We start from the raw sequence: 17,450 nt of genomic DNA on the forward strand, positions 1-17,450 counted from the left end.
TTCTGCCCCACCCTTCCCACTGGGGTCGAGAGAGTTCTTAGAATTGAGATAGGCAGGAGGACGGACTCCTCCACACCCCCCCCCCCCCCCCCCAAATGGAGGCGCATCTCCAGCAACACAACAGGAAGGATCTGGGCTCTGGTTCCACCGTGCGGATTGTATTATTGATCAGGCCTAGCCATGTCAAGTTACACCACTTCTATATTTAATCATTTGCTCAGCTGACCCCCCCCGCACCCCACCCAGGGCAAAAAAGAAAACCGGTAAGAAAACCATCTCACTTTTTCTCCTCAAAGCTCAGTACTGCTCGGTAAATATGGTATGCTAGATCAGTGATATCACTGTACCCTGCGTCAGTTCCAGGAACGACGAAAGGACCAAGTGTTTCATGGCTATGGGGCAGGCAGAGTAGACTGCTGTCAACTGTAGATTGGAGATTGTTGTCAGTTGCAGACTGTAGGCCGTTAATTGTGTTTTTCCTTTTTTCCACTGGATGTATGAGGGGGGTTTGCAGATTATGAAGGTCTTCACACTGACAGCTGGCTGTGAGTCCCGTTTACTCTTTCGCACGGTCACACTTTCTCCGCCGCACTGGCAAGGACTCTGGGTCCGGAGGCTATTTTTTGTTCCCGAGGGAAGGATTTAGTACCTGTCCTGACTGCAAGCTGAGAGCATGGCTGTGTGGAGCAGGACAACAGAGTAGGCCCCCTGTCCTTAAACACCCTAATCCTCACCGCCTGCCCCGTGCTGCATTCCCACAACGTTCTCACAATACTGTAAACAAGTAGCAAACTGGTAACCTCACAGGGCTGCTGCAGAAAACATTGTGTGTTGCTAGGCAAACGTACAAAACTACATTAATTAAATGGTGCTTGCAGTTCATTTCCTTTGATAAAAACCTAGAACAACATGATTTGGAAAGGAAGGATGATATTATTAATGCAGCAGATGTTTTGATTACCAACAGAATGTCACAAGTACATTTGTCATGAGTGTGCTTGAGACTAGAAAACACTAAGAGCCACTGTGACCTGCAGGTCGCTGAAGAAAGGGGAAGAATTATGGTCCTGTCAATGGAGGAAATGCCAGCGTTCTCTGTGCAACAACACTTTTCAACTGCGCTAACATTTTCCCAACACGGCCAAACAGCGTAGCCGAGTTCTGTTTGGATTGTTACGGCTCAGGCACGGGGTCAGGAGAGGAGTGTGTTCTTAGCTGAGTGACACAGACAGGGGAAGGGAGAGGTCGTAAAAACGTGGTAAATCTTTAAAAATAAATAACCTGCAGGATTACAGAAGGTTGCTGGATCAATTCCCAGACGGTGCACTACTTTTGTATCCTTGAGCAAAGTGCTTACCCCGAGTGGCTTCGGCATATTACATATTTAGCTTTACAAATGGAAAATGCATAAATATACATGTAGCTGTGTGATTTTTCCCTGGGTAAGGACATCTGCTGAGTGAATAAATATGGATGTCACACACATGAATGACGCAGAAAGGCATGCTGGGAAAGGCACAGGACCAGTGTGTGCTGTAAATATTCTTTATTCTTTATCTAAAATTTTTTTAGTAATTATTGTCTTCACTGAAAACAAAATTAAAAAAAAATTCTAGGAAATTACTCCCCATATGAAATCCCATATGAGTATTTTAGTGTAATTAGTACCAAGTAGTATACAATGAACAATACAGTAAACAGTATATTATCATGATACACACAGTGGCATGTGGCATTTGGCTGTGTTCTCACACATGTTTGTCACACGGTTTTTTTGTTGTTTGTTTCATGTTTTTGCCCCCCCCCTCCCATGTCTCAGGACCCGTCGGTGCAGAAAGCGGTGGGCGGACGCAAGAAGACGGTGTCCTTCAGCAGCATGCCGTCGGAGAAGAAGGTGAGCAGCGCGGCCGACTGCCTAGCCTTCATGCAGGGCGGCTGCGAGCTGCGCAAGGTGCGTCCCAATGGCCGCGTCTACTGCCGCTTCTACACCCTGGACCCGGACCAGGCCTGCCTGCGCTGGGAGCCGTCCAAGAAGGACGGGGACCGGGCCCGGCTGGACATCGCCTCGGTCCGGGAGGTGCGGGCGGGCAAGAGCACCGACACCTTCCGGCACAACGGCCCTGCTGAGCACCTGGCGGAGGAGGCTGCCTTCTCCATCATCCACGGCGAGGACTACCAGTCACTGGACCTGGTGGCCCTCTCGGCCGATGTGGCCAACATCTGGGTGACAGGGCTGCGGTACCTGCTGTCTCACCCGGCGTCGGTCGGGGGCGGGCCTGGGGGCGACGGGTCGGAGGGAAACCCCGGCAGCCTTATGCGCACCGCCTGGCTGGCCGCCGAGTTCACCAAGGGCGACGAGGATGGCTATGGCATCGTGCCTGAGGACGTTGCCGTGGCCACCATCTGCAGGCTGTGCCCAAGGATCAAGGAGGCCAAGGTAGGGAGAGAAGACTTTACACAGCTTACGCCTCAGGCGGGAAAAAACAGTCTTAGTTGTGCGGTTAATGATATGTGTTGTGGGTAATAAATTGAAATGAAAAAAATGTCCTTTCTGACCACTGACAATCCTGTTCAAACAACGAATTTACCTTTCCTGTTGAAATGTTTTTATAAGGGTGGACTAGAAAATATTCACAGATCTTAAAATGGGGGAAGCTACTAGGCTGAACCAAAATGGAGCTTCTAGTGGTATATGGGCCTTGGTATTTTTAATCTTAGATACGGTACATGCAAAGATTGGGTGATTTTTTTTTTTTTAGACTGTGGCAATCGGCTCAGATAAGCTTGCCTAAATCCCTCTCTTATCTGAGGTCTGCTGTGAGGTGGAGCGACTGAAGTGTAAAATCAGAATGACAACATGGCTGGCTCAGCTTGCGAGACAGGGTGGTGCAGCACAGACGTCAGAGAGACAGCTGCAGGGACGTGAGGGACCGGGCAGGGTCCACAGTGCAGCTAAGGATGCAACTGCCAAAAAAAAAAAGAAAAATTGAGCTCACACTCTGTCTCACACCCTAATCCTCCCATCCGCTGTCCTCGCCACTCCCCCTCCGCTGTTCTCTCGACCTTCATTGTCCTCTTCTCCCTCTCTACCCCTCCAACCCTGTTCTGTGTCCTCTCACTCCCTCCCCATCTCTCTACCGTCACCCCCCCCCCCCCCCCCACACACACACACCCACCCCTTTCTTTAATGTCACCCCCCCCCGACATCCACCCCTGTCTCTCCTGTCACATCTCTGACACCCACCCCTGCCTCCTCTCTCATACCCTCTCCTCCCCCCTCACCCCCTGCCCGATCCCCATCCCCGCCCCAGGTGCGTCTCAGGTTCAAGGAGATCCAGCGTAGCAAGGAGAAGCTGACGTCCCACGTGACCCTGGAGGAGTTCCAGGAGGCGTACTGCGAGCTCTGCACCCGGCCCGACGTCTACTTCCTGCTGGTGCAGCTGTCCAAGGACCGCGAGTGCCTGGACGCCCAGGACCTGCGGTTCTTCCTGGAGACGGAGCAGGGCGTGGCCCAGGCCACGGCCGAGAGCTGCCTGGACATCGTGCGGCGCTTCGAGCCCTCCGCCATGGGCCAGGAGCGCGGCCTGCTAGGCCTGGATGGCTTCACCCGCTACCTGCAGTCGGCGGAGTGCCAGCTGTTCGACCCCGAGCACCAGCGGGTGTGCCAGGACATGAGCCTGCCCCTCCCCCACTACTACATCAGTGCCTCGTACCGCTCCTACCTGCTGGAGGACCAGGTGCACGGCCGGGCCGACCTGGGGGGCCTGGTGAGGGCCCTGCAGGCCGGCTGCCGCTGCCTGGAGCTGGGGGTGACGGACGGCCCCGAGGGGGAGCCGCTTCTGGGGGTGGAGCACGCCCCGGCCCCCCACCACCATCACCATCACCACCACCACCACCACCACCCGCCCCCCCTCACCCTGCGCAGCGCCCTGGAGGTGGTGAACAAGTACGCCTTCCTGACCTCCTCCTACCCCCTGCTGCTGTACCTGTGCCAGCGTTGCTCCCCGCCCCAGCAGCGCACCCTGGCGCAGCACCTGCGCAAGGTGTTCGGGCTCCGCCTCTACGTCCCGGACGAGCCCACCGGCGGCCCCGGGGGCAGGGGGTGCGTCCAGCTGCCCTCCCCGGAGCAGCTGAAGGGGCGGGTGCTGCTGGTGGGGAAGAAGCTGCCCCCGGAGGAGGACGGCTCGGAGGGCGAGGTGTCGGAGGACGAGGAGGAGATCGGGGGCGGGGGCCCGCTGGCGGGCCGGCGGATGACCATCCCTGGGGAGGAGGAGCTGGGCGTGGTGCTGGTGGTGCCCCCGCCCCCCCAGCCACGGCGGCTGCGTCTGCGGCGGGAGCTGTCCGACATGGTGGCCCTGGCACGCACCGGCAGCCGCACCTTCTACGCCCTGCGGTTGCAGCATCAGCAGCAGCAGGGGTCCCCGCCCAGCACCCCCGGCAGCTCCGTCCCCCAGGACCTGCCCTGCTGGACGCTGTGCTCCCTGGGGGAGGGCGAGGCCGGGCGGCTGGCCAGCGAGACCCCCGAGGAACTGGTGGGCTTCACCAAGCGGATGCTGACCCGGGTGCGGCCCAGCTCGGTCCGGCTGGACTCCAGCAACCCCAACCCCCAGGGCTACTGGCGGGGCGGCTGCCAGCTCGTGGCCCTGAACCAGCAGACCCCCGGCGCCATGCTGGACCTGTACCGCGCCCGCTTCGCCCAGAACGGGGGCTGCGGCTTCGTACTGCGGCCTGCTGTCATGCGAGAGGAGGTGTCCTACTTCAGCGCGCACACCCAGGGCTGCGTGCCGGGAGTGCCTGCGCACACCCTGCGCGTCAAGGTCATCAGCGCCCACGGCCTGCCCAAGCCCCAGGGCGCGGGCTCCAAGGGCGAGGTCATCGACCCCTACGTGGTGCTGGAGCTGCACGGCGTTCCCGCCGACTGCGCCGAGCAGCGCACCCGCACCGCCGCCCAGAACCAGGACGACCCGCTCTTCGACGAGACCTTCGAGTTCCAGGTGAGGCCGGCCGGATCCGGTTAGAGCTGTCTTTCAGGCTTTTCACCCTGTATGCCATCCAGTGTGTAGTTACCAGTTAGGCTCCTTTTACTGCAACAGCTTCTACGCTTGCAGAAGGGGGTGCTGGCACACAACGAATGCAGTCCTTTGATACACTCACATGCAGTCAGCAGATACTTTTCACACTACAGTTCGCACTGCGTCACAGTAAAGAGGGCACCGATTGGAGGATATGTGTGACTCCAACAGCATCATCTGAGCAACTCGCATGTGCCTGACGAATCGCTGGGTGTCTGCAGTGACGCCCTGGCTGACCTACCCACCCCTGTCACCGCTGGAGCCCAGCCAGTTTGCAGTTTAGTGTGGGCGCTCGGTTGTCGGCGGCCAATGACGAGGCTGGTTTCTAGCCAAGGCTGTGGGGGTCAGCATGCACTCAGCAGCTCCTGGAATGTTGAGTCAGAAATGACTGAGTCAGAAACAACCGGGGTTCAAGAGCACTTTATTTATGTGTGCTTTGGTGACAGCTAATTTTGTGGTAGCCAGACCCTAAGATTTAGGTTTCCATGCAATGCATTTCAAAACAGACGTTTTTGCACCTTCTGTGGTTAGAGGTCAGAAAATGAAAGGCCAGGGCAGGCAGGGGTGTGAACTGAAATGGCTCCCTCCAAAAAGCAGGGCTGCGCTGGGTGTTACAGAGTAATGAGTAGTGTAACTGAAGAAGGGCGTAGCGCTGAGGCTTGCTGTTGCGTGAGCCGCGGCATGCCGGAGCTCCGCCCGTGCTTTTTAATCACCGCGCCACGGAACAGGAGACGGCGGGAGAGAGGCAGGAGCTGGCACTCACCGGGCGAGGCGGAGCCTTCCACTGGCACTGCGGGGGGGGTGGGGGGGTCAGGGCGCGCCTCTACCTCTCACGAAAGGCGCTCGTTGGAGTACCACAAACAGCAGCAGGAGTGACCTCTGTGTGAACCTCTGAGCTCCGACACAAGGCCTCTCTAGAGGAGACCTCTGAGCCAAGCGTGGCCCGCAGCTAACTGCAAGTGGCAAGGGTTGCCAGGGGCTTTATTTAGAAGCTGGTGATCTCATTGTGCGTAAAAACCCGATGTGTCTGTGGCATTAATAGACCAAAGAGCGATTACCGAATGTAGATTATATTCCCCCAGTGGCGACAGTGAGAATTTTTACCTGTGACACTTCTGGAATGACTAGGAGTTCAGTGATGGGTTCTAGGCTGTGTTGAAATGGTGAGGACAACAGGGGGTGTGGGTGTGAAGCTTTCCCTGTAGTGCTACTTGAGCCACAGGTGTACACACACAGACTATCACACTCACACGCCAACACAGAGACACATGTGCACACATACAGACTAACACACCCAGACACTCCAACACACAGGCACGTATGCACGTACGTACACACACAGACTAATACACTCAGACAGACCAACCCTCAGACACGTGTATACAAACAAACTTACACACTCAGACTCACACCAACATGCACACACGTGTACACTCGCAGACTTCCATACTGAGAGACACAGGTGTACGCAGGCTCGCACACGAACGCTCTCTCCCACTCTCACATGTTTGGAACGCGGAGCTGCCAGGCTGTTATCACACACAGGTCAAGAGGCTAATCTCATCCCATTTGCAGCAGATCAGTCAGGCCTTTCTGCTGCTCTGTACTGTCCATTAACTACCGATACTCTGAAGCCCATTTAACAAAATACCAACCTGACAGCCTCAGTCCCTCCTCCCCCTGCGGTCAGGATCTGGTGGTCTTTACCACCAGCTCTCATTACTAGGAGTCAATAGGTGGGCTGTACCATGTGCATTACTGCAGGGATGAGTGACTGGGCCAAATGAGGCTCTCTCTCTGTAGCAACTCACAGGAAAACAGGCTAGTCTGAGATGCTCTCTGTGGCCCCACGCTGAGTCCCAGCGCTGGTGACTTTCCCTCCCTGCTGAAAACAGCCTGCAGGCTGATGCATGCCAATTATAACTCGCAGGAGGGGGGCCTGCCCCGCTGGGCCGGGACCCTGCCCCCCCTGGACCGTGCGCTGGCTGTGACGGATGTGCGGGGCCCTGGTGGGGTTAGTGACGGAGGGGCACGCGGCCCCGCCCACGTGCCCACAGCTCCCAGCGTTGTTCCACTGCTGACGTGGCCTTTTCACTGAATGCGTTTATTACAGGGACCCAGTGGTCCGTGTCATTCCATCCTCTCCCCATGTGTTTAGTGTGTGTGCTTGTGTGTCTGTGTGTCAGTGCACGCCTGACTGCATGAGAGGCATGAGAGTGTGTGTGTGTGTGTGTGTGTGTGCGTGTGTGTGTGTTGTGCCTGTCTGTGGGGCACCTGAGTGCATGACAGTGTGTGTATGTGTGTGCGTGTGTGTGTGTTGTGCCTGTCTGTGGGGCGCCTGAGTGCATGACAGTGTGTGTGTGTGTGTGTGTGTGTGTGTGTGTGTGTGTGTGTATGTGTGTGTGTATGTGTGTGTGTGTGTGTGTGTGTGTGCGCGTGTGTGTACCTGTGTGTATGTGTGTGCATTTGTCTGTGTACATATGTATTTATGTGTGGGAGAGGGCAGGGGGTCACTGTCTTTGTGAGCATGTGTGTCTGTGCCTCTGTTTTCCTTTGTGCATCTGAATTGTTGCGTATCTGTATCAGCTCAGCTTTGTGTGGCCAGCATTGAGTTCGCTGACCTGTGTTTACATAAGCCTCTCTTGTTCTGTCTGCTGAGAGGTGGGTTTCCTCTTTGTTCTGCTTGCATCGATGTTGTGTTTAACTGTCTGTCAGTTTGTGTGTCTGAGTAATTGTGCATATGTGTATTATTGAATTTGTGTGTGTGTCATTGTGCTGGTGTGTAAGTGTGTACGTGTGTGTGTATGCGTGTGTGTGTGTATGTGTGTGTGTTTGTGTGTGTATGTGTGTACATGTGTGTGTGTGTATGTGTGTGTGTATGTGTATGTGTGTGTGTGTGTGTGTGTGTGTGTGTGTGTGTGTGTGTGTGTGTATGGGTGTGTGTGTGTGTGTCTGTGTCTGTGTATGGGGGTGTGTGTGTGTGTGTGGTCCTGACGTGTTCCTCTGCCTCCCCTCCCCCAGGTGAACATGCCTGAGTTGGCCCTGCTCCGCTTCGTGGTGCTGGACGATGACTACATCGGCGATGACTTCATCGGCCAGTACAGTGTGGCCTTCGAGTGCCTGCAGCCTGGCTACCGTAATGTGCCCTTACTGGACCTCCTGGGCGAGCTGATTCCCCACGCCAGCCTCTTTGTCCACGTGGCCGTCACCAATCGTCGGGGTGGGGGCAAGGCCCAGCGGAGGGGGCTGTCTGTCCGGAGGGGGGTGCGACGGGGGCGCGAGTACGTCACCCTCCGCAACACCGGCATCAAGGCCCTGGACGACACCTTCCGCCCCGCGGCCGCACCGCTGAAGGAGGCCGCCGACCTGAGGGAGGACACGCAGGTGAGACCAGGCAGGCCTCACTCTACACCTCACCACTACATATACCTCACCCAGTATACCTCACCACTACATATACCTCACACATAAGAACAGATTATGACGAGAACAGGCCATTCGGCCCAACTAAGCTCGCCATTTCAATTAGAGAGTATCCAATACTGCATCAAATCTGGACTTGAAGACAGCAAGGGTCTCTGCCTCAACTACATGACCTGGCAACCTATTCCATGTATTGATAACTCTGTGTAAAATAATACTTCCTTATGTCAGTGCAGAACTTACTCTTAACTAGTTTCCATTTATGTCCCCTTGTTCCACAGACTGAACTCACCCTAAAAAATGTATTGTAGTTCACCTTAACTTTGAACCAACTCAGTGATAGCTCCTGTAATTCCTGGAGATTTCATTTTCACTATGCGCCTCTCATGCGGTACTTTGTCAATGCCTTTTGAAAGTCCAAATAGATAATATCAGATCAAAATCTTGGTTTGAGTTTAAACACACTGTAGCTTCCTCAAAAAAGTCCAGGAGGTTTGTTAAGCATGATCTCCCTCTGCGAAAACTATGCTGGCTATCATTTAAGATACCATTTTGTTCAAGGAATAATTCCAAATTGTCCCTAATGATGGATTCCAGTAATTTACATGTGATACAAGTTAAGATGACAGGCATATAATTTCCTGGATCAGTCCGGTCTCCTTTCTTGTAGATAGGTACTACACTGCCATGTTTCCAGTCATCTGGTATTTCTCCAGTTTTAAGGGATTGCTTAAAAATAACTGTCAGAGGCTTGTAAACCACTTCCGCTAGTTCCCAGAGAACTCTTGGATATAATCCATCGGGGCCTGGTGCCTTGTTTGTTTTAAGTTCATATACCTCAACAGTATACCTCAGCACTATATATAGGTCATGCAGTATACTTCACCACTACATATACTTCATGCGGTATACCTTACCACTACCTATACCTCACCATACAGTATACCTCAACATTACATATATGTTTACCTCACCACTATGTGCACCTCAACATACAGTATACCGCAGTGCTGCATACAGCACACTGCTACCTACATGAATTAATAATAACTCAACCTTTGAAACTCAGGGTGGCAAATACGTAATTAAAAAGAAATGTATTTTTCAGTCTGTAAAACGTATTCTGGGCTCCTCGGTTGTTTTGTAACTGAACATTTTCATGGCCAGAGTGATATTCCCATTATTATCCTGTGATGCTGTACTGTTACTTAGGGTAAGAAATGATTTTGTGGCAGGTGACATTTTAAAACATTGTCACAGACACGGTGTGAGGTAGCCTATCTACAAAGCAAAGGTAAGGCTGAACAAAGATAAAGGAGAAGAAAGAGATTTTTGCGTAGTGTTTACTCGGGGCTATCAGCGACCCGCCGTACGAATTCATTCGTGGATAAACAAAGTTGGTGCCATACACTAGGTTTACAGCGGGAGTGTAAATACCATCAATACCATCTCCGCACAGAGCGGCCCAGGTTTACTCCTGTGCATCATCACATGTATTACAACAATCATAGTATGCAAAAAAAGCTGCGCAAACACCCATATACGAAAGAATAAAGGTGCACACGTACACATCAGCCATGCTCTTTTATTGTTTTGCCATCTGAAATAGATGCATGTTTTTCCCATGAGCACACTGTACCTCAGTGATCGGGGGATAATTGTCCTGTGCTGATGTTTTCTCTCTTCCTCTCTCTCTCTGTCTCTCTCTCCCTCCACCTGTGCCCTTGTCAGCTACACTGTTTAATTATTCTGCCTTTTCCGTGACATTCAGTAACACAAGATCGTCAAAGCACGGTGTCCCACAGACGCCAACCTTGCAAGAAGCTGACAGGCTGATTACACAATTACTCATCCTCTCTTGCTGTTTTTCTCACACACATGCGCACACATCAAAAATCTTCCATCCTTTAGTGTTTGTGTGTGTGTGTGTTTGTGTGTGTGTGTATGCGTGTGTGTGTGTGTGTGTGTGTGTCCATACCTGTGTGTTACAGATGGAAAGTATCTGGTTGTCTATGGCAATTATCTCTGTATATGCCTTGTGTGTGTCTTTGGTACAGAATGCCACGGTCAGTTTCAAAGAGCACTGTGGGCTCCCCCCAGTGGCCAAACTGAAGCAGTGCATCCAGAGCCTGACGACTCGTCTGCAGACGCCTGAGGGGCCACCCGGGGCCAGTCTGGCCATGAGGGACGGCTACCCCTGTCTGGAGCCGCTGGGCAACCTTCCCGACGCCACACGCAAGCTGTTCAGTGCATACGACACGGTAAATAAGTCCACCTGACCCCCGCTCCTCTCCTGATCTCCCTGTTCCCTCCTTATGCCTTTCTCTGTGGCTGATAGTAATCAGTCCAGCACAATACCCCCTGCCTCACTCATAACTCCTGTTCTTTTCTTAAACACCCCCCAGTGTCTGGCTGAAGAGCCCTCCTTCTGTCTCTCCCACAAAGTCTGGTATTTCAGTTTGAGCAAAACATCCGTGTCTAACCTGCACGCTCTGACCTCTACGCAATCAGGAACATACGGGAAAGGAGCTGTGTATGCACATGCATGTAAATACAGAGACACACACAGTCATGCATGCAATTACACACACACACAAACACACATGTGTGCATGGTCTCTGCATCCATCCCTGAATCCCCAGACGCTGGGACCCTCGGCCATGTGGCGGAGCTGGGCTCAGCAGTCTTGCAGCGGAGTTAAAAATATCCTGGCTCTGGGAAACGTGAAGCAGGGCCAGTTAATGAGGGCTGCCTGTCCACAGTGCGCTGGGAACAGCAGCTCGCAGGAATGCCTTCTGCCCCTTCTGGAGGCAGAGGATCCCTCCGCACAACACGACTCCACGCTCGGCTCCACGCTCGCACACAGCCCATGTCCTGATAGCCAGGGGTGTCTGAGAGCCTGTGAGGGAGGTGCTGTTCTGTGCTACTCAGGCATGACCTGATCCCAGCCAACAGCAGCTGATTACAATCAGAGAAGATATTCCCCCTTTCATGCTGTGAATCAAGTGAAGTGTGCGATTGTGTATACGGGCGCGCATGCATGTGCATACCCGTGTGTGTATGGGGCGGCAGTGTGGCATAGTGGTAAGGAGCAGAGCTTTTAGCTGAAAGGTTGCTGGCTTAATTCCCCACTGGAGAGCTGCTGCTGAACCCCAGGGTAATGTACTTAACCTGCAATTGCCTCAGTAAATATCCAGCTGTATAAACAAGTAACATGTAAAATTTTAACCTATGTAAGTCGCTCTGGATAAAAGAGTCTGTTAAAGCCCAGTAATGTAATGTAAGGTGTGTGCATCTGCATATGTGTGTGTGTCCATGTGTGTCCATGCTATTATATCCATGTATCTGCCCTTCTCAGATGATCACAGCCCACAAACAGCTGATTGAGAATGCGGACAGCGTGCAGGAGAGGATCGCTCAGGTGCAGAAAGAAGGTGAGAGGAATCAGGGTGGGGCGGCGGAGAGGAGGGATGAGGGCAGAGAGGGGAACTGTGGGAAAGAGAAATAAAAAAAAATGTATCCTTGGGCAAAACAGGAGTTAGAGGAAGATGAGGATATGGGGAGGGAACCTGGGACAGAGGTGAGGATAGGGCTTCAGCAGCCAGTGTTATAAGTTCTGCCCCTGTGTACTGATCCTAGATCATTATCCCTCTCCTTAAAAAAAGTTGTGGTCAGGATTAGGGGTGGGTGCCCAGATGTGAACATGGATTGGTTGTTGGGGATAGAAATTACCTGGAACCAGAGCAGCACATAGCAAAATCCTCTCCGCTGCCAATCACCTTCTCAAGGCCAAACCTGTAAACTAGCTCAAGCAGATCCTCACTGAAAGGGAAAATGCAAAATTTATGCCAATAAATCATTAGAGCAATTGGTTCAGACATTTAAACTTCAAAGGCTACATGTACTTTCTTGTTAGCATTGTCTCCAGTCTGTGCTTGTAGTGGCTGAACAGCATCTCCTAGTGGCACAACATCGGTATCACAACTTTGTGCCTTGGCTTGTGTCCTCATCGGCCCTGCACGAAGTTAATAAAACCAGAACAGAGAGAAAATGAAAAACTGATTCGGGGGTCCTGGGGTGAAGTGGCCACTAGCTACTTGGCAGATTGGCTGGACAGATATGTGTGTTCCAGTTTGAAGTGGAGACATAGGAGGGAGATGGCAACCTGCTGATGTGTAATTCAGAGAGAAGGAACCCAGAGAGAAAGTGATAGATGGAGAACGAGAAAGAGAGAGAGAGAGAGAGAGAGAGAAAGAGATAAAGAGGATAGAAACACAGAGGGGGAATGGGGAGACACAAAGAGCAAAAAAGTAAGGGACGGATGAGGAAGAATGACGAGGCATACAGAGAAAAATAGGAAGACGCTTGATGGAGGGAGAGATGGGAGAAAAATACTGGTAAAGCAGGGGAGGCAACAGGCGAAGAGACAGAGTAAGTGTGGGCTCATGCCGAGCAAATACAGTCGTCAATCTTGGACAAGTGCTAGCTGGCTGCGCCAAGGTTTTATGTCTTCAGTTTCCCTTTGTTTGGTTTCAAAGACCAACATGTCACTTAACTTAAATTCTCTTGAATGAGTTTTCAGCCTCAGTTCCAGTTACTGAAAGTGGGCTCTTGGTAAATTATGTTTCGGCATATATGTGTGTTCACCATTTAAGGTAAAGGACATTCTTTTTGAGCACTTTGTAGAAGAAATCGTAGAGAATTTGGAAGGGAACAGCCCAATAACGTACACATCCAGTCCACTTGTTAGCACATTATAGACAAGGTGGACCTGGAGCACCTCCAGGGATCCTTGGGCCCTCTCCAAGGTCACACGGCTTGTAATATCGAAGGCGATGTTAACGGGGCCTGATGGAGGATAACAGACAGTCCTACGAGTCAGCAAGCACAGAGGTTTTGTACTTAAGATGTTTCCTCCAATCAGGCATGGAGTTCCATGAAGACTTGCCCAGGCTTGTGGAGAAGGAGGGATTGAAGGGCCGAAAGCAGAGCAAAGCAGTGGAGAGCTTTACGTGGAACATCACGGTGCTGAAGGTATGAGGGGAGGGGAAGGGCGGGGCATGGAGAGGGGTGGGTGTGTCCAGGTGGCCAGCGTGACCTGTGATTCCATTTCCTGTAAGGCAGCATACCCCTCTCATTCGGTGTGCAGCTACAAATGTAGTCATCACTTAAGCCAGTGCCTTGCCCACCTGCTGTTAGGGGAAATGAATGTTTTTCAGAGGCTGCTGAATCTTCAGGTATCAGGGTACTGCACCTCTCCTGGCTATATATATCTCTCACATATTCATCATCCCAGTTATGTAGACAGTGCTAAATGCGGAGTGCTAAGGTCAGGGTTCCGTAGCTTTGACTCAGAATTAAACACCAAGTGTGTTCACTACTAAAACAGTCATTTATTCTACTGATCGCTAGACTCGCCAAAATATTTCTGAAGAAAAAAAGAAGAAACATACCCTTGAGGTTAAGGACAAATGCTTGTATTCAGGCCTAAATATCCCCATTTTAGTCTGTAAGGAACCATCAATTTATAACACTTAATTAAAGAGACGAAACAATAACTGAATGGATGCAGCTTAAGTAGAGTATCAAAAGATTTAGAAAATGTAATATGTAAGAAAAATGAAACAATAACAAAATTATTACAAAACGATAACAAAAAAATTAATGAATATAAATAGCATAATTAATAATAAAATGGTAATTATCACAACAGTAACAAAAGGTCGGTGAGTAATAGTAGTAATTTTAACACGCTTATGATTTACTAGGTTCTCTTAGGGACATTAGAGACAGTGTCCTGTTTGCAATAGGTTTTGCCCACATGTGGATATAAGGCAATAGCGAGTTTGAACCTGTTACGCAACCAGTTGTGCAGTTTCTCCCTTTGTAAAACTGACATGCTTTTGTTAATTCAGGTTCTGGCAGTGGAACATGGACATTTAAATCTAATTTAAATGTTTCTCCTTTAATTTAGAATATATATGTAATTCAATTTAAAGTAATTCTGTTTTCAGTTCTCTGTCCCTCCCTCTCTCTCTCTCTGTCTCGATTTTCAGTTCTTTCTCTTCAGCTTTTCCAATTCATTGTGCATTATTCATGTCATTGCATTGTTGTAGTAATGTTGCTATTAACATCAATTCAGATCATTCACTAAGCTTAACTGATATGACAAACATATGTTTCTGCTTTTAAACCGAAACAAACATTCATACAGAGAATGCTCTGTACAGAAATGATGTGATTTCTCTCTCTCTCTCTCAAGCCCATTCTTTTCTCTTTCATCCTCTTTCATTTATATTCGCTTTATTGCCATGGCCTTATATAGTATTGCCACAGCAGCCACAATTCAACAAACATGAAAAGAAGTGTACAACACATAAATCAGCCTTCCATAACACATCAGCTACACATGCAAGAACACAGGCAGTGGCAATCAAGACATTACTACCAGCAAACATTGACTGGTTTTGGTCTCTGCTTATGGTTGCTCAGTGTCTCTCAGGCAATGACATGCCAAAGCGTACCATGTGGGCGACGCTCTTATTCTCCCCTCTCCTAGGAGGAGATCAAAGTTCTTCCTCAGCTATCATCATTGTCATCTCTCTCTCTCTCCATCCCTGTCCCCGATGACAGCGGGACACGTCCCCTCTGAGCGTGACAGTAAAGTCGGCTCTCTCATGGGGCTGGTGTGAGCGTGGCGATATCCGCGAAAGCGTGAGACAGTATTTAAATCTCTCTCTCTCTCTCTCTCTCCCCTGCCTCTGTGCCGCAGGGTCAGTGTGACCTCCTGCGCAGCGCGAAGGCCGACGCCCTGGACGCCCTGAGGCAGCTGGCCCTGGCGTGTGAGGCGTGTGGACTGACCGCCTCCCTGGACCTCCAGTACACCCCCCACCCAGCCTCCGAGCACAGCGCCCACACCAGGAGAGGCAGCGCCCAGGGCAACGGGCGTATCTGAGACACCACCCCCCCCCCCCCCCCTCCCCTGCCAGCCCGAACGGCACACTGAGAGAACGAGGGAGCAAGATGGACAGGACGCGGGGGAAGTGTTGTGGTCTGTTCTTTCTCCGCTGTGACAGATTGAAGAGAAGCCTGCTAAGTGTAGGACAAGACTTATCTAAACACAGCATGGGACTGTGGCGTTGCCAGTTTTAAAGTCTGTTTATCAGTAGTGACCCAACACATGACAAGGCTTTTCATCCCCCCTCTGTACACAAGCTCTGTGTGCATTAAACAGCCATGTGTTTGTGAAGATACTGCAAATAAGGGCTTTTCACTGGCAGGACGGAGCAGAGGGAACTACATGTATGTTACATGTAGGACAGAACTAGATGACGGTTGGAGAGAGCAGAGAGAAATCACTCTGACATACATTAGCATGGATATTGGCAATAAAAAAGGAATGGTCGAGTTCAAAAAGGTATAGTGCTGCCTCGGGGTTTACATCAAGACCGGAGCCTTAGACATACAAAGCATGCAAACAGAAAACATTAACTTTCCCCCAACCCAAGCAATTGCATTATCTGAACCTTGCTGAGATGCATTGAGGAGATCACATGTTAGCTGGAACCTGTCTGAATCTTCTGTCTAAAGCCCCATGTTAGACCCTGGACATTAGAAAGGGTTGTATCCTGTGTAAGGAGCATTCACTGTGCCCTTTGAGACACACTCTTCAGTATTTAATTCAACTACATGCATAAGCTACTAGAATGTATGTGTGTAAATATAGAGTGGGGTGTACAAAGGTAGTTTCATATAAATATAGATTCTGCCCTCAAGTGCTGACCCAGGATCGGCTTTAGCTCTTTAAACATGATGATTAGGGTCATGATAATGGTTAGATAATCGGATCGTGGATCAGCCCTTGATGTCAGAAACTACGGAGTGCTGAAATAAGGGAGTGATGTCATGTTGTCCCACTACCCAGGTTCCATTTCCCTCCATGCAGTTGCTCACGGAGCTGTGGGACTGCCGCTCGGTGTAAGTGCCGCTGCATAGGTAACTCAATCTGAGATGAGGGGGGCACAAGTGTCCCCCACGACTGATCTCCTCGGAGAAGGTAGAAACTCGAGAGCTGTCACCCCGTTCGCGTGACCCTGTGGCCGAGGTGTGTCAAGTGTCTCAGATGTCGCGCCCCGGACATCGGCTCCTGATGTAGCTCTAGATGCGTGCTGAAACATTCATGCTGGACTGTGAACATGAGAATTTGATGCGTTACACGCGTAGGCCAGGGTTGCACAAAGGCCTGCTACCTGAGCTAACAGGAAACGTTCTCACAGTGTTGCTGCGACACTTGTGGCAGCACACAGCATTGCAAACACATTGTGAGAGTACTCAGAATATGTAGAATCTGAGCTGGGACTGCTGCTGTACCCACAATGTGGCGGTGCAGTTTAAGTAGTTTAATAAAAGAATCCCAGAGTTTGGGTCAATAAAGGCTGTAGCCAAATGAATGGCTAACATTACCTGAGACGCTACTAACTTTAATATGTGATTGGTGCCCCCGACATACCCTGAGACAGGTTGCTGAATAGGGGTATGGTTCCTTCAGCATCCTGTATTTTGCCCTAAGGAGGAAAATATGGAGCATAAGACAGTCTACAGTGTTGATCCTTTGGAGTTTTCCATACACAACAATGATGGAATTTATCAACTGCACCTGCGCTATAAAATCATTAACATTGTTTAAGATCATGTAACTTAACAATGAAAGCCTAAAATAAAAGATTAGCCTTGTGGATATGTGACAAATTCAAGCCTTAAAATGCACAGGCTTGCCGAGCTTGCCTGTCTAAGTGACACTTTGACCTTATTAGCATTTATCTAAATATTACTGGTTTCTGACCATCTTGGGAAATGGCTGTCATTGCTGCTGTAGGACTAGCCTACTTTCAAAGGCCCTTGAGATAGAAATCTACCTTAAGACGTACCCTCCTTGGTGATAACAGTTAACCTACT

General features: G+C 50.7%; 1 protein-coding gene across 1 annotated transcript in view; it reads left to right on the top strand.

Annotated features, from left to right (window-relative positions):
- The window catches only part of plcl1 (phospholipase C like 1), a 49,371-nt gene extending 33,912 nt beyond the window's left edge, over window positions 1–15,459 (top strand). Inside the window, exons 2-8 of the mRNA XM_036545417.1 lie at window positions 1,820–2,437; window positions 3,312–4,994; window positions 8,094–8,456; window positions 10,553–10,756; window positions 11,854–11,929; window positions 13,420–13,529; window positions 15,268–15,459. Of these exons, the coding sequence (XP_036401310.1) occupies window positions 1,820–2,437; window positions 3,312–4,994; window positions 8,094–8,456; window positions 10,553–10,756; window positions 11,854–11,929; window positions 13,420–13,529; window positions 15,268–15,450 (3,237 nt within the window). The 3' untranslated portion in view covers window positions 15,451–15,459. The remainder of the gene's footprint in view (window positions 1–1,819; window positions 2,438–3,311; window positions 4,995–8,093; window positions 8,457–10,552; window positions 10,757–11,853; window positions 11,930–13,419; window positions 13,530–15,267) is intronic.
- Window positions 15,460–17,450: the final 1,991 nt, after the last annotated feature.

The sequence above is a fragment of the Megalops cyprinoides genome, chromosome 14 (genome assembly GCF_013368585.1).
Source record: "Megalops cyprinoides isolate fMegCyp1 chromosome 14, fMegCyp1.pri, whole genome shotgun sequence".
NCBI lineage: Eukaryota > Metazoa > Chordata > Actinopteri > Elopiformes > Megalopidae > Megalops > Megalops cyprinoides.